General features: G+C 36.6%; 1 protein-coding gene across 2 annotated transcripts; it reads right to left on the reverse strand.

The window, feature by feature from the left end:
• Window positions 1-21,753: 21,753 nt before the first annotated feature.
• Window positions 21,754-26,668, reverse strand: TFPI2 (tissue factor pathway inhibitor 2). 2 transcript variants are annotated; one of them, XM_011955071.1, is made up of 5 exons: window positions 26,269-26,668; window positions 25,818-26,000; window positions 24,705-24,893; window positions 23,052-23,222; window positions 21,754-22,687 (listed from the first exon to the last, which is right to left on the reverse strand). In XM_011955071.1, exons 1-5 carry the CDS (start codon window positions 26,516-26,518, stop codon window positions 22,611-22,613), a joined length of 870 nt encoding a protein of 289 aa, XP_011810461.1. In that variant the 5' UTR covers window positions 26,519-26,668; the 3' UTR covers window positions 21,754-22,610. The 2 variants fall into 2 exon arrangements, with proteins under 2 accessions (XP_011810461.1, XP_011810462.1); XM_011955072.1 differs by having other exon boundaries at window positions 21,851-22,687; window positions 25,818-25,967.
• Between the last annotated feature and the right edge of the window lie 638 nt (window positions 26,669-27,306).

Below are 27,306 nucleotides of genomic sequence, written 5' to 3' on the forward strand. Positions count from 1 at the left end.
TAGTTAGTGAGATTTTGGAATAGTTTCTATCAGCTATCAGCAGCTGATCTACCCTATGATACTCTGAGCAATTCTATTCTTCAGTTTGCCTCTGAGAAGCTCTTGTATATGTGAAGGAGAAGATATGTTGAAGAATATTCATATTAGTATTGTTTATAATATCCAAAATATGAAAAAAGTTTAAATGTTCTTTATAAGAAAATAGATAAATAATTGTCATGTATTTATATAAAATTCTATACGGCAGTGTAAATAAATGAATTCATTCAAATATATCACCTTGGATGAAAATCAAGAAGATAAATGTTGAGTGAAAAACTTGATTGAAGAATAGATACAGTATAATTCCATTTACAAAAAGTTCAAAAACATGCAAAACTAAACAAAATTTAGAGGTACACCCATATGTAGTGAATTATAAAGAAAAAAAGATAGAATAATGAACACAACATTATGAAAGTAGTTATAACTGAGAGGAGAGAAAATGAACAGAATTGGGAAGAGGCACACAAAGGACTTGAGAGTCAATACATAACATTCTTTCTGAATTCCCTTTGTAATCAGGTCATAGAACTTAATCTTAGCATCTTGGAGTTCATCTAACTTTTTCTCAGGTTGTATCCAAGCTGCTGGAGGCTCATACCATCCTGGAGTCTTAGAAGGGGTACCTCTGATCTCCATGGTTATGAACAACTCTGCATTGCCCTGCTGAGATTTCCTTATTCTTCTGTGGTTCCCAACTGCCAGCCACATGGATCCCTTTGAATCATTCCTCATTACTACTGCAAGGTGTTATCAGATTGGGCTCTGTTCCTCACATTTTAGTCCCATTCTTTGGTGCAGCGAAATCATCAGGTGTTCCCATTAGATATGAGGCTATCTAAAGTTTTGCGTTTCTTTTACGAGTTGGAAGTCTAACTCTGCCTCACTACACTCTTTTTCTATAGTTATGAGTTGTCTCAGGACCCAGGCTTTTGAAACAATAAAACATTTCTTCTTATTTTTTATTGTAGTTCCTATTCCTGAAAATGTCACACAATCAAGCTCCTGTGAATGAGGAGAGAGATCAAGATAAAAGAATGTGTGAATATTTCCAAATAGTATCCCATCAGAGTTTTTAAGTATAGTGCATTGTTTCGATGGTGTGATTGTATTAGTGAGACAATACTCTTTGTGAGGAACAAACATTTCCCCAAACCACATACTGGAGATGAACAGTGAAGGGCCATGTGAAGACACATTGACAATAACTAAAAAGGAAAAGATGTTTAAGTTTCTAGGCAGCTCTGCAGATGGAATTTTACCAATCTCTCTATCATGCCTCTCATAATCTCCTTTATTATTTCTACTCTCTTCTTCATGTTTGTACTGACTTTTATAACTGCTGATTATATAGTTTTATACAGATTCTCTGCTCAAAATTTTTAGACTGAGGCAATCTGATCAAGAAATTTCTCCACTGAGCAATACTCTTTGATGTTTGACCAATACACAGTCAATAATCTGCATTTAGACTGCTCTTTGTCTGGATATGCCTTTGTCAAACCAGTGGCCATCCTGTCACAAAGAGCAGCCCAACACTGCACATTTTCTGAATAAATAGGAAGCATAGTTTCAGGTGGACCAAGAGAAAATTATTTTAAGTACCATGTCAAGGGCTGCAGACAGATCATGAAATCAAGAGTAGATGAAGAAGACTAACAGTTTAGAGAAGGTGACATGGATCCATTTCTCCCTGCTCCTTTCTGCTAAGCACAAGTATAATCCCTCTGATAATATGAGGAGCGGCTAAAGGAAGCCCTGAAAGGTGGTATGAAGAAAGCAAGATGGTTTAGGGACCCAGGATTAGAGGAATTACACAGCAACAGGTACATAAATCCATTCCACGCAACAAATGAGGATAAATCAGACCCATTATTTCCTGAACTCCAACTTTCCAAACAGAAGGCGGCTCATGAAGGTTCATTCTTTTGTGAAATTTAATAGAAATCCCTTTAACATAAGGTTAGCCTGACAATACTGACAAATAGAATTGACCAGGCAACCATAAGTGGCTTCCAGGGTAATTATAGAACTAACAATACAATAATGAAAAGAAATAATTCTGAACTGGGAGGCAGAGGTTGTGGTGAGCCAAGATTGTGCCATTGCACTCCAGCCTGGGCCACAGAGCAAAACTCCATCTCAACAACAACAACAAAAAAAAATCCAAACACACACACACACACACAAATAATTCACCGGATGGACTCAGTAGTACAGTGGAGATGAAAGAGCATAGAATCAATAAACTTGAGAACAGGTTAATAGAATTCACCCCATCTGAAAAACACAGAAAAAACAGACTAAAAAAGATAAACAGAACTTCAGAGACCTGTGGGTCCATAACAAAAGATATAGATTTCATATCATTGGAATCTAGGAAAGAAAGAGAACAGGACTGAAAGAATATTTGAAGAAACAATGGCTCAAAACTTCTCACATTTGGTAAAAGCATGAACAGATGCTTCATGCTTGAACAGATGAACAGATTCAACAAGCTAAGGAATTCCAAACAAGATAAATGCAAAGAAATCCATACTACCACAATAAACTTCTGAAAACTAAAGACAAAACACCTTAAAAGGAAATATTGTGCATATGGAACATCAATTTGTGTGACAAAGGATTTCTTATCTTAAACCATGGAAGCCAGAAGAAAGCAGGACTGCTCCTGACTTCTCTCAGGAAGAAAAATTGTTTGTACTATTTGATTCATAAGTTTCATAGGCAACAAGCACTATCTGTACAAGCCTCTGTGGTTCAAGTAGTGATAATTAATGTGTAGGTAAGAATGAAAACATGGCACATAAAGCAGGCCAAACAAGTTATTTCTTGCACAAAATAATTAACTATACCGAATAAGCAAGAAGAAACACACTTCTTAGCAATGTGTTTTAGGTGCTGAAAGAAAATAACTTTTAAATGCAACTTCTATATCCAAAAAAATTATCCTTTATAAATTAAAGAAAAATAAAGTCATCTCAGAGAAGAAAAACTAGAATTTTTTTTCTAGCAGACCTACCCTTAAAGACTGGCTAATGCGTATACTTCAGATATAAAGGAAATCATCTAAAAAAAGAATCCTAGAGTATCAGGAAGGAAGAAGTAACAACAGAAAGAGAAGAAATAGTATATATAAAAAAACTATCATTCCCCCTCATCAGTTTTATAAATCACATTTGATAATTGAAACAAACATTTTAAAACCATCTGATGTTCAAAACAATTACAGTTGGTCTTCTGTATTCGTGGGTTCCTTATCCATGAATTCAACCAAACACAGACTGTAATGAGAAGAGCAAAGAACCTAATTAGCAGAGAGACGTAAGATGGAAGGTAAGTTAAGAGTATAAGAAAACTAACAATAAATTATTAGAATTTCAGGGAAAATTGGAAGAAGAAAATGAAAGGATAGAAAGTGACAAAATAAAATGAATAAAAATGAGGATAAGCTATGTAAGTTTTTTAGAATGTGAAGAAAAAGAGAGTGGTGAATAGACAAGCAAGAAGAGAAATATTATGCATATTCACATTCCTTCTTAGAATTATAGGTACTCATTTGGCAAAAATCCTTCTGAAGTATGTGGATGGGAAAGCCCCTAAATTGCTGCAATATTAACAAACAGAGATCCACATATGCAGATTTCTTCTCTGAGATGCTAAATGACAAAAGCAATCAAATAACATCTAGATGATTTGGAGGGGAATTATATCACAGCCATGTTCTTCCACATATATGAAGACAAAGACATTCAGAGTTTTTCAGAAAACGTACCACTGAAATAACCTTCCTGAAAAAAAAATGTTTTCAAGATATAATCTATCTCCTGAACATACACGATGAATAAACATGTGAAAATAAATGAATAAAGAGTAGTGTCAGAACTGGTTATTTTCCATCTTCCTGGAATCTATCATATAATAAAGTGAGGGTAAGGTAAAGTTTTGTTTCTATTTTCTTACAACTCCAAAGAGACAGAAAGAGAAGTTAAATACACTTTTATTCAGGAGGTATGTTAAAGGAAGGTCAAACTTGATAGACAGAAAAGCCTGAGACCAATATCTTGAAGTTACTTCACTCAGAGGACCTATTCTTACCCCAGCCCTCCTTAGACTCACAGAACCCAAAGGTTACCTTCCACCTCCAACTCGGGATCCCTTCAGGAACACAGCCATATGCAACTCAGTGATATGAACTAGAACTGAAGGCCACAGCTAGAAGGCAAGACTCTGAGGTGGCGAAAGAAGGTTTTATTGCAAGTAGGACCATGAGAAAAGGAGTTTCCAAGAAGAAAACGTTTCCATAGTGACCCCAGTGAGGAGGCTACAACTCATGTTCCAACAGTCAAGAACCCTGGGAGAGATTCTCCTGAAACACCATGTCCTGTGGAATTGCAGGTATTGGAAATAATCGTCATGGTACAGTGGCAGCTTTATTGCAATCCTGATGAAGACTAAGATTCAGGGCTTTTCATTTGCATTGGGCATTGGGCATGTGAATAATGGCTACTGTTGGGAGTTACAGAAAGTTCTTGGGGAAAAGGGAAGCCAAGATGCAGTTAGGAATATCTGTATAGGTATTTCTCATGAGTTTCCTAGAGACCTCAGAAAAAGGAATTTGAATCTCCAAGGCTCTAATATTTTACCGAGATTTCTTTTCTCATTCTAAATATGCCCTTTCATATCTAATTTTGCATTTTTAAGTTGTCTTCTTTATCTAAAGATGTTCTCAAAAACTCTGTAAGTTTCAGATATGTCATATGAAAAACATAATTTAGGAAGCCCTGGAGAAAATTGGAACTAAAGTAAAAAGCTGTTCTGTACAGTCTGCTGACTTCACATGCGTGATTGACTGGCTACTTACTACCCACTCCACCATCTCTTATAATTTCAGCTGTTTTGAAAGTTGATGCTGTTATAGGTGCATTGGTATTCATAACTGCTACTTCTTCATTGTGAATTATATCCTTTAATGTTATATTATATTCTTCATCTCATTTAGACCTATTTTTTACCTTTTATTGTACCATATCTCACACTAAGAACACAATCTATTTTCTTTTTATCTTCCTTTACTTCTCTTTTTATTTTTAACATTAAATCCGATTACTTTAGATTTGTCTCCTGTGTATGGTATAGAGGTAGGTCTTCTTTGTGATCTGATCTTTTGTTTTCCGTGTGATTTAAATCAAGTTACCTTCATTGCTATGACAGGTATGTTTGAATTCTTTCATAGTTTATTATATTACTTATTTTGTTTTTTAATTAATCAAATGTATGTTTTAGAGAAGTTCTAGAGTTGCAGAAAAATTGAGCAGACAGCATAGTACAGAGGGTGCCCGTATGTTTCTTCTTTCCCTGCACACAGATTCCCCCATTATTAACATCTTGCATTGGTGTGGTATATTTGTTACAATTCATTAACCAGTATCTATACGTTATTATTAACTGAAGTCCATAGTTTATATTTGGGTTCACTATTTGTGTTTTACAGTTAAATTGGTTTTTACAAATATATAATGTCATGTATCCCCCATTACAATATCATACAGAATGGTTTCACCAACCTAAAGTTTCATTGTGCTTCATCTATTTATCCCTCCCTCTTTCCTCTCAAACCCCTGGTAACCACTGATATTTTTTTACTGTCTCTTTAGTTTTATCTTATCCAGAGTTCCATATAGTTAGAATCATAAAGTATATAGTCTTTTCAGATTGGCTTTTTCATTTAGTAATATGCATTTAACTTTCCTCCATGTCTTTTCATGGCATGATAGCTCCTTTCTTTTTATTGTTGAGTTATCTGCCATACTCCAAACTCTGGATGTACCACAGTTTGTTTATGCATTCAGTTATTTTTTGTTAGTTTTTGTTTTTGTTATGAGACAGGGTCTCACTCTGCCATCCAGGCCGGAGTACAGTGTCAGGATCACAGCTCACTGCAGCCTTGACCTCCCTGGCCTCAAAGGATCCTCCCACCTCAGCCTCCCAAATTGCTTGGATTACAAGCATGAGCCACCATGCCTAGCTAATTGTTTTTTTAATTTTTGTAGAGATGGGATCTGGCTATGTTGCCTATGACCAGGTTGGTCTTGAACTCCTGGGCTCAGGCAATCTACCCACCTTGGCCTCCCAAAGTAATAGGATTACAGGCATGAGCCACCATGCTCATCCCCATTCACTTATTAAAGGCCATCTGGATTGCTTCCAATGTTTAGCAAATATAAGGAAATCTATTATAAAGATTTGTGTGGTGTTTATTCCATGACATAGTTTTTGATTCATTGGGTAAATACCTAGGTGCATAAATGCTAGATTATAGTTAAACTATATTTAAGTTTGTATGACTGGATATCTAGGATTTTTTAATCTCTCAACCTAGTCCATGCTTAGTCTTCAGCAATTAATCAATTACCACTTAAGTGCTGGCTTCAGCTGTGGACTTCTCCTTGGCTTTTGCTCCTGGGAAACTGATTCTGTGTATCCGCCTTTCTTTTCAGTTGTCAAGGTGGCAATTTCCCCTATAACTTCAATTCTCTGCTCTAAGAAGAGTTGTTGATTTTCAGGTTGTTCTTTTATATTTTTATTTTTACATCTTATTGTGAAGACAGATGAAATAACTTTCGTGTTCTTTGTCAGACTGGAAGCTAGGAGTATATTCTTTTTTATAAATATATGTATTTCACTGTGTTCTATCATCTTCGCTTTTTATTTCAGCTCTCTGGTATTTCAGAGATTTTGTATTTTTTTCTACTGGGTATTTTGTAATTTCACTTTTATAAAGTGCTCTTGGTTCTCTCTTTCCTTAGGTCCTATGTAGCTGTTCCTTACTATGAGCTACAATAAAATTAACTCCTATCTTCTACCCTCTGCTAGTAGTTCACTGCATACTTTCATGTACTTGTATTTGTGAATGTATTGAAATTCCAAGGACTTGATTTGTCAGACTTAAGTGACATTCTTTGACTCCCAGCTATCACAGAAAATTCTGCCCTTTGTCTTCTCTTTCCTTTGCCTCCTGATTTTTGTTAGTCGTTTCATTTCTACATGAACTAAACATGTAATAAATCATTCCATTCCCTTATTGTCGCCTTTTTTTAGTCTTACTTTTACATTTTAGTTTTTTTTTTTTGAGTCTTACTTTTCCATTTTACAGGTAGTAACATGCATAGCTTCAACAATCCGTATTCTCAAGTGTCTCAGTCAGGACTTCATTGGCTGCAGATTCTCCTCTAGCACTGCATCCATTCAACTGAAGATTTCTGATTTAATGGCATAAGAATTGTGGCAAATATACTTTTATCATCCTTGGAATCTCTTCACATCTGTACATTTGTCATTTTATATTGACTGTATTTGTCTTCATTCTGATGTTGTTAATCTTGCCAGAAGTTTATCTGTTTTACTAATATTTTCAATTAACCAGGATTGGTTGGTTGGTTGGTTGGTTTGTCACTGTTTTCCTCTTCATTTTATCGTTGTTTCTACTTCATTAATTCTTGTATTGTTTTTTCAGCTTTATTCCATTGTTCTGACTCTAGTTTCTCTGTATAAAAATTGATTAAAATGTCAGGTCTGCAATGCATTTAGTCTCCTAGCCGGAGGGGGAGACATCACCAGAAAAAAGAGAAGGTAGTCTTGTCTCTCTCTGTAAATATACAAGTAACAGACTTGTATATTGTATACAGACTTGTCACTTGTATACAAGTGGCAGACTTCTTGCCAAACTAAATGGTTTTATAGAAAGAAAGGCCTCATCTACAAAAAGCTCAGCAAGGTGTATTTGGTTGTTTAGAATTGCTTAAAGAAACTTGAAATCCATAGATTTATAGTACTTGAATGCTTGGGGAATATCATATAAGCTACAACCATATGAGTATAAAGCAGAGATGGTTTATGACTTAAATAACTCCTTCAGTGTGGGTATTCTGGGCCAGTGAAATTTGGATGCAGAAAAAAGAAAAAAAAAAAAAAAGCCGGTGGCAGTGGCTCACACCTGTAATCCCAGCACTTCGGGAGGCCAAGGTGCACATATCATTTGAGGCCAGGAGTTTGAGAGCAGCTTGGCCAACCTGGCAAAACCCCTTCTCTACTAAAAATACAAAAATTAGCCATGCATGGTGCCTCACATCTGCAATCCCAGCTACTAGGGAGGCTGAGGAGGAGCATCACTTGAACCCAGGAGACAGATGTTGCAGTGACCCGAGATCACGCCACTGCACTCCAGCCTGGGCGACAGAGGGAGACTGTCTCAAAATAAATAAATAAATATTAATAAGTAAAGAAATAATAAAAGACTCAGAATGCCCAGCTAAGTGTTCTCGATCTCTCCATGATTTGACTGTGTTCTTTGATCATTTGTATTCTTGATATGATTATTAAAGCTTTCTCTCTTATTCATGCGAATCTTATTTGACAATCCATTTCTTTTTAAAAATAATCTCAATTCTTAGATACTCAACTTATTAAAGTTAAGCCTTTCATATTTTCTAATATATGCATTAAATGCTAATAATGTTTCTCTAGGTACCTTCTTAGCTGCCTTCTACAAGTTTTGATAAGTAATATTTTCATTGTTATTCATTTCAAAATATTTTCTAATTTCCAACAATTTCTTTCTGACCCATGTGTGTTTTTCTAAATTCCCAAACAAAAATGATTTTCTAGTTACCTTCTTATTGCTGATAATCAACCCAATTGCATTGCTGTCAAAGAACGTAACTTTTATGATACCACTATTTTCAGATTGGTCCAGTCTTGCTTTATGGTTAGGTGATAATTTTTTTTTTTTCTTTTTGAGATGGAGTCTCACTCTGTCACCCAGGCTGAAGTGTAGTGGTATGATCTTGGCTCACTGCAACCTTTGCCTCCAGGGTTCAAGTGATTCTCCTGCCTCATGCTCCTGAGTAGCTGGGATTACAGACACATGCCAACACGCCCGGCTAATTTTTTGTATTTTTAGTAGAGACAGGGTATCACCATGTTGGACAGGCTGGTCTGGAACTCCTGACCTCGTGGTCTGCATGCCTTGGTCTCCCAAAGTGCTGGAATTACAGGCGTAAGCCACCGCGCCTGGCCTAGGTGATAATTTTATTAATACTCAGTGTATGTTTTAGAGCAGGGATCAGCCAACTATGGCCCACTGGCTAAATCTAGCCAGACACCTGCTTCTATAAATAAAATTTTATTGAAACACAGCCACATACATTTATTTATGTGTGGTTTGTGGCTGCTTTTACACTACAATGGTAGGATTGAGCAACGTATCAGAGACCACATGTCCTGCAAAGCCTTTACCATCTGGTTTTTGCAGAGAAAGTGTGCTGAGTAATCCCAGCCCTTTGGGAGGCCAAGGCGGGAAGATCACAAGGTCAGAAGATCAAGACCATCCTAGCTAACACAGTTAAACCCCACCTCTACTAAAAATAGAAAAAATTAGCTGGGTGTGGTGCTGGGCACCAGTAGTCCCAGCTACTCAGGAGGCTGAGGCAGGAGAGTGGCCAGAACTCAGGAGGCGGAGATTTCAGTGAGCCTAGATGACGCCAAAGAACTCCAATCTGGGTGACAGAGTGAGACTCTGTCTCAAAAAAAAGAAAAGAAAAAAAGGAAAACTCAACAAAAACGAAAAAAAAAAAAGTGTCCTGAGTCTTACTTTAGAAGAACATGCATTCTACTGTTTGGGGACAATGTTTTATGTATCCATTGGATAAAACTTTTATTAACTTTCAGTTATTTAAATAGTCAACATACTCTTAGGGATTTTTTTTCTATCTTGATCTATCAATTACTGAGAGAAGTGTATCAAGATTTCTTGCTATGGTGGTATATTTGCTAATTTAGCCTTACAATTCTGTTAGTTTTGTTACATATAGACACATAGATAGATTAAAATTCTATTCTTAGGTGGGCAGAAATTCAGAATAGTTACATTTTCCTAGTGACTTTATTTTGCAAATTTGAATACTAAATGGAATTCTATCTATATTAGTGGCCTTTTAATGGTTGGCATTTGCCAACTTTCTGGTTTAGTATTTGCCTGGTATGTATTTCATTACTTTTATTGTCAATTTTTTTTGTTTTTTGTTTTACATATATCTCTGTTGAACAACAAAGAGGTGGGGTTTATTGTTTATTCCAGAAAAATAATATGTGTATTTAGAATTTCTTCCACAGGCATTTAATATAGTTACTATTAAATTTAAATTTATTTCTATAAGCAAATATTGTGCTTTCTATTTGTTCTGGCTTTTGTATCTATTGACTCTTTTATTTCTACTTTCTTGCCCTCTTTTGAATTAATTTTATTTTAATTTTATTTTTTATCTTTAATAATTTAGAAATGATGTGATATCTACTTACCTTTAATAATTATATTTAACCTAACAAAATCAAATATCAATAAATACAATTGCTCTCCTAGAATCTCTCATGACAATCAGTTTCTTTTCCACTTAAACATTATTTTTCAGTTTTAGTTCTATCATAATTTAACCTTCCTCCATAAAATTTTTATTATTGCTTATTACACGAATTTATTTGACTTTAACCACATATTTTCACTTTTTTAGCTCGTTTATTATTACATTTCAAACTTTCATTTGAGGCCACTTCAACTAAGAATAAAAACAAGAGAACTTAAATAAACAAGATAGCGGATTAAAAAAGGATAAAATTTTAAAATCTACTTGTTACAAAACTTAAAAACAGTAGAATTATGTTTAAGTATTTGTTCATTTAAAAGTCTGATAAAATAGACAAAGCTATTATCAAGAATAAAATTATGAAAAATTCTGTTTAAAATATATGACATAATTTGAAAGTCTACTGATTTACTTTACAGAAAAAAAAATTGATTACCAAAATCAACTGAAAAGATATAGCAAAACCAAATATATAAAGAACCATAAATAAAACGGAAGAAGTTAGCACAAAACTTTCTCTAAAATAGTGCTACACTGAGCAAATCTAATATGTGAGTTATAAAAATTCACCAAAAATCAAATAAATAATTGTTAATGTATTATACAACCCCAGAGCATAGCAAAAGATGGAATATTTAAAAAAATATATATTATATATATATTTTTGTCTAGCAATGGGCTGTAGTCAAAATTTGACAGAGCATTAAAAAGAGAAAAACTGAGATTCTAGGCAATATTTATTTAAAAATTAACAAATTCAACTCAGCACTATATTAAAAGTTCTAACCTCCATATGAAATTTACCTGAGGAATTTATAGATAAATCCATATTGAGATATCTATTAGCTGATTTGTCATATCAAAGGGTTAAAAAACTCACATTTATATGCTGAAAATCTATCTAAATTCATGAGCTATTCTTGACTTAAGGAAAAACCTCCCAGTAAATTAGGAACATTATTATACATCATTGATCTGATAAATAATTTTTATTTTAAACCTGTGACTAATGGCATAGTTAACTATAAGATATAAAAAGTATTTTTCTGAAAGTCAGGTATAAACAAAAATACTTTCCCCATTATTATGTATCATTATTTCTGGAAATTTCAGCCAATGTGACAAGACAAAGAAAAAAGAATAGGAGTTAAGATACTGCCAACAGGAGATACAATTGTTATTTGTAAAATTTGTGACTCTGCCTTTGGAAACACTAAGAAAAAACTGTAAGAGTAATATAACTTATAAGAAAAGTTTACTATTTGGCTAATCAGAAGATAATTAAGCAAAAACATAGTTTTCTTATTTCATAGCAGTCACCAGTTAGATTGGATAGTTTATAAAACAGTTCTACTAACAAAAACAATAAAACATTAAACTAATGAAAGGTATATCTTAAATACTAAATATCTGAATAAAAAGTAACATACCCAGGTGATATGGTTTGGCTGTGTCCCCATTCTTGAATTCTAGCTCCCATAATTACCATGTGTTGTGGGAGGCATCCAGTGGGAGATAATTGAATCATGAGGGCAGTTTCCCCCATACTGTTCTCATGGTAATGAATAAGTCTCATGAGATCTGATGGTTTTATAAGGGGAAATCCCTTTCATCTGACTCTCATTCTCTCTTGCCTGCCACCATGTAAGATGTGCCTTTCACTTTCACCGTGATTGTGAGGCCTCCCCAGCCATGCGGAAAGGTGAGTTCATTAAACCTCTTTTTCTTTATAAATTATCCAGTCTCTGATATGTCTTTGTCAGCAGCCTGAAAATGGACTAATACAGTAAATTGGTAGCAGTAGTGGGGAACTTCTGTAAAGACACCCAAAAATATGGAAGTGAATTTGGAACTGGGTAACAGGTAGAGGTTAGAACAGTTTGGAAGGCTCAGAAGAAGATAGAAAAATGTGGAAAGTTTGGAACTTCCTAGAGACTTGAAGGGCTCAGAAGACAGGAAGATGTGGAAAAGTTTGAAACTTTCTAGAGATGTGTTTGGCTTTGACCAAAATGCTGATACTGATATGGACAAAAAATCCAAGCTGAGGTGGTCTCAGATGGAGATGAGGAACTCGTTAGGAACTAGAGTTAAGGTCTTTGCTATGCAAAGAGACAGGTGGTGTTTTGTCCCTGCCCTAGAGATCCATGGAACTTTGAACTTGATATGATCTGAGGTATCTGGTGGAAGAAATTTCTAAGAAGCAAAGCATTCAAGAGGTGACAAAGCATGAAAGTTTGGAAAGTTTGCAGCCTGATGATGCAGTAGAAAAGGAAAACCCATTTTCTGGTGAGAAATTCAGGCTGGCTGCAGAAGTTTGCATAAGAAATGAGAAGCCAAATGCTAATCACCAAGACAAGAGGGAAAATGCCTCCAGAGCATGTCAGAAACCTTCAAGGCAACTGCTCCCATCATAGGCCCAGAGGCCTAGAAGGAATAAATGGTCTTGTGGGCCAGACCCAGGGCCCCCTTGCTGTGTGCAGCCTAGGGACTTGGTGCCCTGTATCCCAGTAGCTGTAGCCATGGCTAAAAGGGGCAAGGTACAGCTCAGGCCATGGCTTCAGAGGGTGTGAGCCTCAAGCCTTGGCAGCTTCCATGTAGTGTTGAGCCTGCAGGTACAAAGAAGTCAAGAACTGAGGTTTGGGAAGCTCCATCTAGATGTATGGAAATGCCTGGATGTCCAGGCAGAAGTTTGCTACAGTGGTTGGGCCCTCATGGAGAACCTCTGCTAGGGTAGTGCAGAAGGGAAATGTAGGGTTGAAGTCCCCACTGGAGCACTGCCTAGTGGAGTTGTGAGAAGAGGGCCACCATCCTCTAGTAGATCCACCAACAGCTTGCACTGTGTGCTTGGAAAAGCTGCAGACATTCAACACCAGCCTGTGAAAGCAGCCAGGAGGGAGGCTGTATCATGTAAAGCCACAGGGGCAGAGCTGCCCAAGACTATGTGAACGCCGATCTTGCATCAGCGTGACCTGGATGTGAGACATGGAGTCAAAGGTGATCTTTTTGGAGCTTTGAGATTTGACTGCCCCACTGGATTTTGGACTTGCATGGAGCCTGTAACCCCTCCATTTGGCTAATTTCTCCAATTTGGAATAGGTATATTTATCCAATGCCTGTACCCTCATTGCGTCTAGGAAGTAACTAATTTGCTTTTGATTTTACAGGTTTATAGACAAAAGGGACTTGCCTTGTCTCAGATGAGACTTTGGATTGTGGACCTTTGAGTTAATGCTGAAATGAGTTAGTAATTTGCAGGAAAGTTGGGAAGGCATAATTGGTTTTGAAATGTGAAGACGTGAGATTCGGGAGAGGTCAGGATGGAATGATATGGTTTGGCTGAGTTTCCACCCAAATCTCATTTTGAATTCTAGCTCCCATAATTGCCACGTGTTGTGGAGGGGACTCAGTAGGAGATAATTGAATCATGGGGGACAGTTTCCCATATCCTATTCTCATGGTAGCAAATAAGTGTCATAAGATCTGATGATTTTATAAGGGTAAATCCCTTTCACTTGACTCTCATTGTCTCTCTTACCTGCCGCCATGTAAGATACGCCTTTCACCTTGTGCCATGATTGCAAGGCCTTCCCAGCCATGTGGAACTGTGAATCCATTAAACCTCTTTTTCTTTATAAGTTACCCAGTCTTGGGTATGTCTTTATCAGCAGTGTGAACATGTACTAATACACCAGGAAAGAGATGGATCTGAGAATGTGTCCTACCAGAAATGCTCATTTATGTTTTACCCCTTTCTTCACCTTTAATATAGTAAAGAGAATTTGTGTTTGAAGAATGCAGGTAGGTGTTCCACATGTCAGTCTTGGAAAGGAATGAGAACCATGGATTTATCGCAACCATCCTTATAATGTTGGGCCAAACCCCATTGCAGGGAAAGACTGTCAACCTCTTATTTCCACAAGGCTTAACAAGTAAAGCATGGAATGCTGGGAAATTACTGACACAGGCAAAAGGGCTAGGGTTATAGGTGTTGTGATAGAAACATGATTCCTCTCAGACTTAGCACCTCCAAGACATATCTCAGAAGATGGTGGCTGTGAGTAAGCTGATAAGGCTCAGATGTGTCTGAATGAGGAACATCTTGGCAGCAAAATACCAGAGAGAATATGGATTCAAGGTGGGCCTACATTCCTCTGAAGGACCAGTTGATTTAGACAAGGGGCTTAGCAAAACAACCCTATCACAGCACAGAGGAGTAAAACTTCCCACAGGTGAAGGTAATTATTTGATAGTATATCCCATTTCATGAAACAATAGAGGTACTAATGACAGAGAGAAGGGTTCTCCTTATCTCTAAAGGTGGATGTCCAGAGCTTTCATTTGTAATCAAAGATGTCTCCTAGCTCAAAGTAAACTATCCAAGTGAAGCAAAAGCATTATCCTACATTGGTACTAGACCTTCCATTGGTCTTAGAATGGTAGAATACAAAAGTCTGTAATTTGATAAATAATAAATAAAAAGGTGATAAAATAAAGAAGACATAAATATAACCCTATCTGTATCCTTTGTATTATTGATAACTTTCTTACATTAGAGATAATGATTACTTTGTGAAGGAAAACATAGATATTATACAAATCCAATTAGTGGGATGTTATTGGTTTTAACTTGAAAACAGATCATAAAGTAAACCTGAATGAATGTTTCCATATGGTTAAGAAATTACTCTTAAAGAGAAATAAAACACTGTAATATTGCAAAAATCAATACAAATCCTAGAAAAAGAAAGTCAATAAATGAAACAATTTGCTTATTTTTCAAAAAGGGAAAATACCTGTCATTAGCAGTTAAATGTTTGTTTTAACATTTGTTAGGACTATTAACTTAATAATTTTGAAATATCCTTATTTTAAACATAATTGCCTCCACAGAGCACAACACTTAAGCTTGAGGTTAAACTACCATGATTATTACTTATGAGAAATGACAGTTTCCCACAAAAGTCAGATTCAGAAAAAATTTTTTACCGCATTTTATTATAGATAGAAATATTGTTAAAAAGTGGTAAATAGGACAGCCCAGAAATAAACCCAAGCACATGTGATCAACTAATTTCCAACAAGGCCACCAAGAAGAACTGATGAGGAAAGATTAATTCTTTTCAATAAATGGAGTTGAGAAAACTGGATATCCATACACCAGAATCAACTCAAAATGGATTAAATACCTCAACATAAGGCCAGAAAAAAACAAACAAAAAACTCCTAGAAGAAAACATAGGGGAAAATCTTGTTGATATTGAACTTGGCAATAATTTCCTGGATATCAACCCAAAAGATTAAACGACAAAAGCAAAATAAATAGGTGGTGCTACATCAAACTAAAAGGCTTTTGCACAGCAAAGGAAGTAATCAACAAAATGAAAAGTAAGCCTACAGATGGGAAGAAAATATTTGTGAAACATATACCTCATGGGGTTAATATTCAACATATGTAACAATTCAAATCTACAGTAAAAACGAAAACAAAATAACCTAGTAAAAAATGAGCAAAAGAGCTAAACAGACATTTTTCCAAAGAAGACATAAAAATAGCCAACAAGTATATTACAATGTGCTTAACATCATTAACTACTGAGGGAAATGCAACTCAAAATCACTATAAGATGTCAATTCTGCTGTGCAGAAGCTCTTTAACACTATTCATAACAGCAAAGACATGGAATCAACCTAAATGCCCATCAGTGATAGACTGGATAAAGAAAATGTGGTACATATACACCATGGAATACCATGCAGCCATAAAAAAGGATGAGATCATGTCCATTCCAGGGATGTGGATGAAGCTGGAGGCCATTATGCCTAGCAAACTAATACAGAAACAGAAACTCAAACACCGCATATTCTCACTTACAAGCGGGAGATAAATGATGAGAATGCATAGACACATAGAGGGAACAACACATACTGGGACCTTTTGGAGGGTGTAGGGTGGGGGGAAAGGGAGGATCAGGAAAAATAACTAATGGGTACTAGGTTTAATACCTGGGTGATGAAGTAATCTGTACAACAAACCCCCATGACACAAGTTTACCCATGTAACAAACCTGCACTTGTACCCCTGGACTTTAAAAAAATTTTGTAATTAAAAAATAACAATAAACAAAGATATCACTTTATGCTTGTTATGATGGCTATTATGAAAAACTCAAGAGGTGTTTGGAAGGGAGTGAAGAAATGGGAACCCTTGTATACTGTTGGGAATTTAAATTGGTACAGACATAGTAGAAAATAATATGGATGTTCCTCAAAAAAATGAAAATACAACCACCATATGACCGAGAAATATCTCTTCTGTGTATATACACAAAAGAAATGAAGTCAGTACTTCAAAAACATATCTACACTACCATGTTCACTGCATTATTCACAACAGCCAAGATAGGAAAACAATCTAAGTGCCCATCCATGAGTAAGTGGATAAAGAAGTTGTGAGATATGTATACACACAGGCATACACTTATACATATACACATACACATGTATATATACAGTAAAATATTATTCAGTCTTACAAAAGGAGATACTGCTATTCGCAACAACAAGTATGAATCTAGAGGATACTATACTACGTGAAATAAGCCAGATACAGAAAGAAAAATACTGCACAATCTCACTTATGTGTGGAATGAAAAAGAAAAAAAGTTGAATGTATAGAAACAGTAGAGTAGTGGTTACCAGGGACAGGGAAGGGGAGAAAAATGAGACAATGTTGATTAAAGGGTACCGACTTGTAGTTATGTTAAGATAAACAAATCTACAGATCTAATATCAGCAGGAGGACTACAGTTATTAATACTGCATGTTGAGAGTTTGCTCAAGAGTAGATTTTAGGTGCTCTTACCAAAAAGTAAAGTTAGAAAAAAGCAACTAGCAACTACAGAATGTGATGGACATGTTAAAGTTGCTTACCTGCAGTAGTCATTTCACTACAAATATGTATATCAATATACCATTTTGTACACCCTAAATTTACACAACCAAAAATGTTCAACCTTTATAATAATCTTGGAAATACCAAATAAAACAAGGATAAACTAAAATACCATTTAATTAAAGTGAAGTGATTTGTTAATATTTTTCTGTTTATGCCTAATGTATTGGCCTTTTTCATACATTTTTATTGGGGATAGATTGATATAATTTGTAATACACTTGCTCAGTGTAAACTAAGGGCATTAAAATGTGTATATGTCTTTACTAAGTTATTTCCACCTTAAGAGAACAGAAATGGAGTTATTCATCACTTGGTGGTAAAATTCTGCATTGCTTTTATTTTTATCCTTATGTATTTAATTTTCTATACAGTATACAATTAGTTTAATAATATATTTTGAAATAAAAAAAACATTAATTTTACATGAAAGACTTAGATATCCTAAGAATAAAACTTCAAGGAAAATAATTAAATACTGCAGTAGTACAACTAGGAAGTTGCTCTAGGTTTAGGCAAGCCCGTAGGATAAATGATTAAACCTGCTTCAGGTTGGGCAAGGAATACTTCATCAACAAGGAGAAGATTCAACTTGCAAAATAGTTGCAAGGAGGGAATGATATTTTTTTCAAAGAAAGAAACTTACGGTAAAGCTTAAAAAAAGGTGTTCCTTAAAGTCCGAAGTAAAGTGTACATCCTAATCGTCTGGAGTTGTTGTTTAAAATGTGCATCTTTGAGCGCCAGCTCAAACCCACTAAGTAAAAACCCCTGGGCACAGGGCATAAAAGCCTGCTGTGTACCTGGCTCTAAAGATGGTTGTCATGCACAAAATTTCAGAACCACATTGCGGAAAAGTAAAGCAGTATGACATGCTTTGGAAACTTCAGATAATTTAGTGCAACTGTATTATAGGTTACAGATAATGAGAGATGAATCTGGAAAAGAATGTTATGGTACATGCAAAGGAATTCTTAAATGACACACAAGGGGCTTGGACAGCATGTGAAGATTCCAGAGGAAACCACTGAAGAGTTTTAAGCAAAGGAGTAAACTGATCATATTTTTTTCTTTCCAGGATTACTCTGGCATCAGTGTAGATGACTGGATATGAGGCAGACATAGATTGGAAGAAAAACTCCAGAGTGTTTTAATTTTTCCGGCATAAGAAGAGGATTAGGAAAGGCTTACTTAGGTATAATTGGTGAACAATTGATTATGTGGATGAAGGGCGAAGAAATAATTTTGGATGATTCTGATACCCATGTTTGCCTGCTTCCATATCTAAGTTTATAACAATATATAGGGACAAAGGATATTTTAAATCTACAACTCTGTACTTTTCTACTTTTCCTTATTTTTATCACAGGACCTAAATTTTACTGGAAATCTGAAGCTTGTAAAGATAAGTTCCTGCCACTACAATAAGTCCATCAGGTCATAAGAAGGCTGATGAAGGATGAAGAGACATCCTTCTCACGCTGATTATTTTAGGTCAGATCCTTGGGGACACCCTAGAGATTTATCTATGGATACACCAGAGCTAAAATGTCTACAGACATTATTACAATATATAGACAGACACTCCATAGGATATTCTCTGACTGGATAAGATTGTTGGCTAAAAGCCTAACAGGACTGTTGGGGGAGACAGCATGCACACTTGAAGGTGCTGTGATCCAGGCAATTTGGAGGCCTCCATTGCAGTTTCTATGGTTAAATATTGTGACAATGTGTGTGCAGAGGGGACACATCAGTGGTAGTCCAGGATAATTTAAAAAATACTGTCTTATTAAAAGCCATCCCATTCCTATTTTGACTTCTTGTGTCACAGGATGAGACATTCCTTTTAATTAGGCTATCTGTGAGACCACAGCTACGACTTGCCTTCACAATGATTGTGGTAAGAAGGAATTTCCCTTTGACTGCAGAATGTCCTGTGACCACTTTATATCTTTCTTAATTAAACTAACATTGCAGAGGTAATAGGGCATTAGAATAATTTCATCCAAAATATCTACTTCCTACCCATGCTGATCAAAGAGATGTAAATGTAGGCTGAGTTGGATCCATGATCCCTTAAGGGCTTTGGCTACATGGGAGATAAAGGGAGCAAATACCAAATCCAGCTTCCCTTTGGGGTTTCTAGGAGCCCCCAGAATCCTTAAAGGCTCTGACTCACTCACTTTGCATCCCCATAACACATACAACATCCTATCCCTATAATTATTCCCACCAAAAACAGTCATAAATTCAGGCCTTAACCAACCTTTTAATGGCATGCTGCTTTTTGTCATTACTATCTATTATCTTTTTTCTTAAAGCACTACCTCTGCTCTGCTGTTTTTTCAAGAAAAAATTTATTGACTTGTATGGAGAAACCAGGCTATTTGTCCTGCAGAGTGTCCAACATTAAGGATTTACTTTCCTTGGTTTCTTATAATTTGTTCCTATATCCCCAGTATTTCCCTACAATCTGGCAATATGATAGTGAGATCTAGAGGCTTGACTATCTTTGGGTTGACTGTATTTTATTTCTCCAAGAATACTTGATGAGGAGGGTCCACTTATTATTGTATCATATCAGGAAGCAAATAATGTCTATGACTAAACTATTATGGATGTCAGAATGATCTGTGAGTTCAGAGACATTAGCCTGATTTCCCATGAGACTGTCCCCTTTCATACAATGGTTTCAGCATCCAATGATGATGGTTACCTATATTCATACTTTTGTTAGGGGTATTTTCTAACATTTTAATGCATATATTAGGTGGAATTATATCAATGACATCCATATACTATTTTCCCTGTGGTACAGTTTTTAAAAATAAACAAAAAAAAGGATAAATGCTTTATTCTTTGTTAATTCATCAGTTTTCAAATTAATGAGATAATGCCCTAGAAACCTCCAAAAGGTACAAAGGAGGTGAGTGTGTGTGTGTATAATCATAAATTCAGATTTCTATGTATTTATATACATTGTGGTCATTATTTGTTTTGATGGTCATATTGTCTCATTGTAGGCTAGTGGGAGCTCCTTAATATTACTCTTCTGCTTTTGTGACATGATTCGTTAGTCTTTGATAGCTTCCTTGATTACTGGAGTAAGATGCCCCAAGCTTATCTTACATATTTCCTGCCCCAGACCTAGATTCAGCTCTTCTCTTAAGAGCACTGGTTCTTTTTAGTGGGTAATAGTATGGAGAGACCACAGTCTGGATGGTAATTGTAACTACTGCTACTGAGTTGTCATTACTTCAAGGACTTTTCAATGGAAAAGTGGGAAATATAGATTTTTTGATAGAGAAAATCAGTTATTAATTTATATGACTATTTCTAACTCCAATTTAAGTCAAAGATTTTTACTTAATTTCTTTCATTGTATACTTGTATCTCATTTTCTCTGAAACGCTGAAAATCCTGACTTCTAAAGAAATGTAATTACTTGTTTTCTTACAGCATAGTATTCTACATACAATAGGTTCAAAATAACACCAGTATTACTATTAACAGTGAGACTACTAAATGCATCTTCAGAGTGCACTAAAATCTCAGAATTCACTGCAATATAATTCATCCATGTAATAAAAAACCACTTGTAACTCCAAAACTATTCAAATAAAACGTAATAATAAATTTTAAAATGCATTTTGAGATGTCTTCAGAATTTTTTGACCTTTATGTTTCCCAAATGACATTCTCATATTAATTTTTGAAGTCACTGAAAGTAAGCATATATCCTTTGTGTAGTTATGCCATTATTTGGTATTCAGTTGAGTTTGAATGTTTAAAGAAATGCTTTTTCTTTTTTATTTAATTTTGATTATGAATTATGTCAAATACTTACATGGTCCAAGATCAAAACTATATAACAGGTATATTTACATCAATATTATCTCCACAACTGTCCACCCCTCTGTTCCCTCCATCCCTTTACAGGTAAACATTTTTAATATCTTTAGTATCTTCTGTGATGTTTGTATATATGTTTATTCATGCTGTTCTAGGCCCTGTATTTCTTATGCATCCTGGGAGTTCAAAGATATGCATATATAGATATTTTGCTAACTCCTCATCCATAAAATCTTCAACCAGTCCCCAATTGATGAGTACCTGGTTTGCTTCTAGTTTTCAGCATCACTCAAAGTTCTCAGGCATATACCTATTTGTCAAAATAACTGGGATAAATTTTTAAATGAAAGATTGTTCAAGCAAAGGGTAAATGCATTTGTAATTCTGCCAAATAAGGGGCATACTTTTAAATATGTTAATCTTGCCATGAAAATGTAAGGATTTTGAAAAATTGTTTTATTACAGAGAAAGAAAAAACCTGTTTCATTGGAATGACCATATTTAATCAATGATAATTTACTGGTTAAATTTAAATTATTAAATTTATGCATGGTTTATATAAATAAACACCTTAAACAGTACAAACATTTGAAAAACTTTACTTTCCTTGGTTTTTTATAACTTTAGTGGTCTCCAACCCACTATGTCTTAGGAAATAATGTAACACCAGGAAAACCCTTCCATCTATCTATACGTAAACACAAACATATACATGTGAGTGGGGGTTAGTAGATAAATAGATAGAAATTGTTTTCCCAGAGGGGAACATTTCTGGCTTTAATAAATTGATCAGCTTTTTAAATCAGTCAAGAAAGTTATGATCTTTTAAATAAATCCCCTTATTCACTCACTGTACTGCAATCTAACACAATAAAATGGGAGTAATATTTTTAAAGTGTTGGTAAATCTGCGACTTCATCTTCTTGGGCCTAAAATATAATCCAACTTTTAAAGCAAAATGAGTTTTATTTGCTAGTCCTTTATATTCTCAAATATCTTAAAAAACACATGATTATGTTGTCTGATGTTGTTTCAGTTATTATCCTCTTCTGAAATCAGGACTACAACCCCAAGAAATGAGTGAGTCATATTTGCTTTTATATCTTATGCATTGAAGAATTCAGTCTCACAAACAGTTGAACCATAAATTAAAAATGGTAGACTCACATTTGAATAGCAGCTAGTTATGTATAAAAAACATACAAATTTTTTAAAAAGTGACTTGTATCAATAAAAACTGGTGAATAAATTACTAATGATTTCTTTCCTCATGCTGTCATATTATTCTTCAGATATAACCATAAAGGCAAATAAGCATTCACAAGATGACATATTAAGAATGTTTAAAATTGCTTCTTCTGAATTTTCCGGATTCTACTGGCAAAGCGAAGCTTTGGCGTCTTCTTTTTCCTTCTCAAAGCTACAATCAATAAAACAACAATGAAAATCATACATCTCCAGTCTGTAGGCTCACTATAAATCACTATTTCTGACACAGTTATTGAGCTCACTTCATCTTGTTTTTAAGGACTGTGAAGTCAAAACTCATTATACGCTCAGTTAATAATATTTTACCTTTAAGATAAGAAAATGTGGCTACTGTCTACTGCAGCTAGCCAGTAAAAGCATTTTGACAAAACTGATTAACACTGTGGAGATACTTATGTAGAAGTAGTCTAGAAATGGCAATTTGCTATTAGTAAAATGGATAAATAAAAATACAATTTTGCTGATAAGTTATTTATAAAGTTTATCTAAAGGTAGAATAAGAAAACATTCACTACCTTTTGCACATGCATGTCTGCAATCCTCCCTGCTAACAAAGTTATTGTCATTCCCTCCACAGCCAGTATAGGTGAAAGCATCACAGGTTTTGTATCTTGGATTAAAATAATAGCGAGTCACATTGGCAGAGCACAGTCCCTCATCTTTTGGACTGTAGCAAAATGATGGACCTTTACAAAAAAGAGAAGAAAATTAGAAATGCTATAGTACCAGAATTTTTAAAGTATGGTGATTATTGAAGTAACTGAAGAAAATCTAATCCCATAGAAGCCTCAGTCTGAATCCAAAATATCATATTAAACCTTTAAAAAGATGTGCTTCAAATTGCAGGTAAGCTTACATGCTATATTTTGGTAATTCTAAATTTTTGTAAACTGGATAGAATTTCTTCTGAAGCTACATCTTTGTATCCTTTAAATGTAAAAAGAAGTTAAACCCAAATACCAGATATGGTTAGGTAAAATTGGGGTAAGTTTCAAGGACAATATGTGGCATGATTTGGTAAATTTTGTCGTGTTGGTAGTTTTGCTTAAATGTTTTTAACAGCTCTCATTCCATTATTAATCAAGAATATATGCAAACTAATTTCCAGGTAACCACTGGAGCAAAACATTTATATCTACATAAACAAGAGAACATCCACAGCAACCATCACCACATTAACTCAAGAGTTTGCATATTCAACACAGTATAGCCATAAAGCTTTATCAAATTCTCTGCCAAATCAAGTTTTCCTTGTTTGTTGAACTTTTCAAAAATCTCGGTGTCTGGGAGAAGTATCTGTATTGTCTCCCTCTGCAAATATTAACTACTACTCAAGAGACCATCATTTCACTGATTCAGGTATGGTGGTGGGAGAGGTAACAAATGGATAGGACAGAAAAGTGTAGAGATGTTTGTGCTGCAATTTGCAATTACTAAAGAATACAGAAATCTAACTGAAAACTTTATAAATAAATTTTCAAGTTTCACCATCTTAATTCTGCATATATGCCACTATCTCACATGTATAACTGATTCTGTACAAATCTGAGGTCATAACATTCATTAATGAATACTTTAATCTTTTATGTGTAAATTGAGTAGATGAGAAATAGTTCTAAAGAAACAATTCAGGGCCAGGCGTGGTGGCTCACACCTGTAATCCCAGCACTTTGGGAGGCTGAGGCGGACAGATCACAAGGTCAAGAAATCGAGACCATCCTGGCTAACATGGTGACACCCCCTCTCTACTAAAAAAAAAAAAAAAAGAAAGAAAGAAAGAAAAAAATATATATATAGCCAGGCATGGTGGCGGGCATCTGTATGCAGTTCCAGCTACTCAGGAGGCTGAGGCAGGAGATCACTTGAACCCGGGAGGCAGAGGTTGTAGAGAGTTGAGATTGTGCCACTGCACTCCAGCCTGGGCGAAAGAGCGAGACTCCGTCTCAAAAACAACAACAACAACAACAAATCAGAAGAAGCAGAAAGCAAAAATTTGAATCATGGCTTTGTCACTTTCCAGTCCTAAGAGTTTGACAAGTCATTAACTTGTCAAGTAATGTGAAATCATGAGAATGCACACCATGTTAATTTCGCATCAAATTGAGTTTTTTCCACCCAAATGTCTTTTTAGAAAAGTGAAATAGAAGTACCATAAAAATCGTATTTACTTTTCTTTGGTGCACAGAAGCCCATACAAGTAACTTCATCTGGAAACCTGTTCTCAATCCGGTTCCGGTGACACCCACCAGACGAGAATTTTTCACATGTCATGGAACTTAGATTAAAGAAATAGTTTTCTGTGGACCCCTCACACTGGTCGTCCACGCTCACTTGCAGCCGACAAACTTTGGGAACTTCTAGGAAAAAGAGAGTAATAGAACAATGTTAGTCAAAGTAGCCTTCTTATTACTTTCAAAACTTCACTGTATATTCAGTAACATTTTATGGGGGGAGAGAAGTCGTATTAGTGTTGGGAAAGTAAATCCCCAGAATACTCCCATGAATCCAGATATTTACTTTTTTCTTTCTTTTTTCTAACAGTGTATTCAGAGCTGACTCAGCTGTGATGTATCTTTCAAGTTCCGTAGAAAGACACTCTGTTTTCTCTGGGTGTTCTCTGATTGTACATATGCAGTTAATCAAAGCTTATTCACATGAATATGCATTTTCCCCTGGCTCAGTTCCTTGAATCCCAAAGCCCCATGTTCTCTTACAGGCCTTAACAGATATAATCTAAAAATTAAAAATAAAGTAAAATATAACAGTATTATGAATCTCCACCATATCCCGCAACTAATCCAACACATGTTTGGGTATCGGGACAAAAGTAGAGTTATATAATGAGCTAAGTCACACTTTAATAATAAAATCCACTAGAAGTATTTCAGATTGATGGATAATCGACAGGAGGAAATGATGTACTGTAGGAGAGATAAAAATCATAGGTTTGGAACTAAAGAAAAACACAGAGAAGCATTTATGTTGCACCTAACACGTTATTCTCTTGCATTTATTGTACCCTATGGTGAAGGAACAAATCTTTCCCTGAGTCCGCATAGGCACTGAATTATGATCAATGTCAGCTGGGAGACAGAAAATGTATTAGTGGTTGTAAATTCGTGATTATTTTTGAGAAACTGAAAACCATGAGGTTTGCTTAACACTTGAGAAAACCCAGGCTACAGCTTCCTGTAGAAACCGAGACTTGGGAAACTGGCGAAGTTGCTACCAGCCGCCGGCGCAAGGAGCGCGGGAGTCCTGGGTGCGCCCGGGGCACTTACTTTCTATCCGCCAGCAAGCCTCATCGCAAGCCTCCCAGGTGTAGAAATTGTTGGCGTTGCCCTCGCAGCCCCCGTACAAGAATTGGCGGCAGCTCTGCGTGTACCTGTCGTAGTAGTAACGGAGAAGTAGGGCCCGGCAGGGTCCGTAGTCTAGGGGCAGGAGACAGATCTCCGCGTTATTTCCTGAAGAAGGCAGAAGGAGAGCAAAAGACAGGGAAAGTGGTCAGGCGTAGCTCCTAGGAGGAAGGAGAATCCCGGAGAGTTCTGTCCCCTTCCGAGCGGAGGGGCCTCTGCAGAGAAAGTGCAAACTTGGGAGCGAGTCCCCCCTGCCCGCCGAGCGCGCGGCAGGGACCTGAGAAAGCGAAGCTTGGAGGGCGGGTGCACGGGGCCCCATGGCTCGCTGCGCTCTCTCCGCCAGTTGGGGAGAGAGGCTCCCGGAGCAGCCAGATACCTGTTGGCTCCTGAGTCGCATCGCCCAGTGCAGCCTCCGTCAGGAGCAGCAGCAGAATCGACAGCCTCAGGGGGCGAACGGGGTCCATGGTGCAGGGGGTCCAGTGGCCCGCCGGGCAAGGCGTCCGAGAAAGCGCCTGGCGGGAGGAGGTGCGCGGCGTTCTGCTCCAGGCGGCCCGGGTGCCCGCTTTATGCGGGGCGAGCGTCCGGCCGATCCCCCCGGGGCGGAGCCTGAGGGGTGGCTGATTCATGCACTGGGGCTGTCACCCCGCCGCCCCCGCACTACAAACTGTGTAAGAGGGAGAGGAATTCCCCGCCAAGTTGAAAAGTTGAACCTGCCTCCCAAAGTTTCTCCTGTAGTCCAGACGGGGACGCGCTGAAGGAGGGTTTGTGTCAGTGATGGGAAATCGGCAAGCTAGACGGGAATGACCTGCTGGTGACTGTGCTGTAAAGGAGCCTGAATCCACTTCTTGAAGGCATGAAGTCCAGGTATTTGAAGGACTGGTGGAGAGAAAGTGCGAAATTCTTGGGTCGGAGCGGAGCGGGATTCGTTGCAATAGACCTTCAGATTAGATTAGAAACGTAAATAAGTGTATATTTATACTTATACACACAGATTTCAACCGAGTTCGAATTTACATTTAATACAGGCTTATAATATATCGTAGGTGGACAGTTTGGTAAATTTTGACAACTGTATAACCACCAATAAAGAATTAGAACATTTCGGCGGGGTGCAGTGGTTCGCGCCTGTATTCCCAGCACTTTGGGAGGCCAAGGCAGGTGGATCACCTGAAATCAGGAGTTTGAGACCAGCCTGGCCAACATGGTGAAACCTCGTCTCTATTAAAAACAAAAAATTAGCCGGGCGTGGTGGCGGGCGCCCCTAGTCTCATCTCCTCAGGAGGCTGAGGTGGGAGAATGGCTTGAATCCAGGAAGTGGTGGCTACAGTGAGCCCAGATGGCGCCACTCCACTCTAGTCTGGGCGGCAGAGTGGAACTCTGTCTTAGGAAGAGAAGGGGAAGGGGAAGGGGAAAG

This window comes from Colobus angolensis, unplaced genomic scaffold (assembly GCF_000951035.1).
Source record: "Colobus angolensis palliatus isolate OR3802 unplaced genomic scaffold, Cang.pa_1.0 Scaffold394, whole genome shotgun sequence".
Lineage (NCBI taxonomy): Eukaryota > Metazoa > Chordata > Mammalia > Primates > Cercopithecidae > Colobus > Colobus angolensis.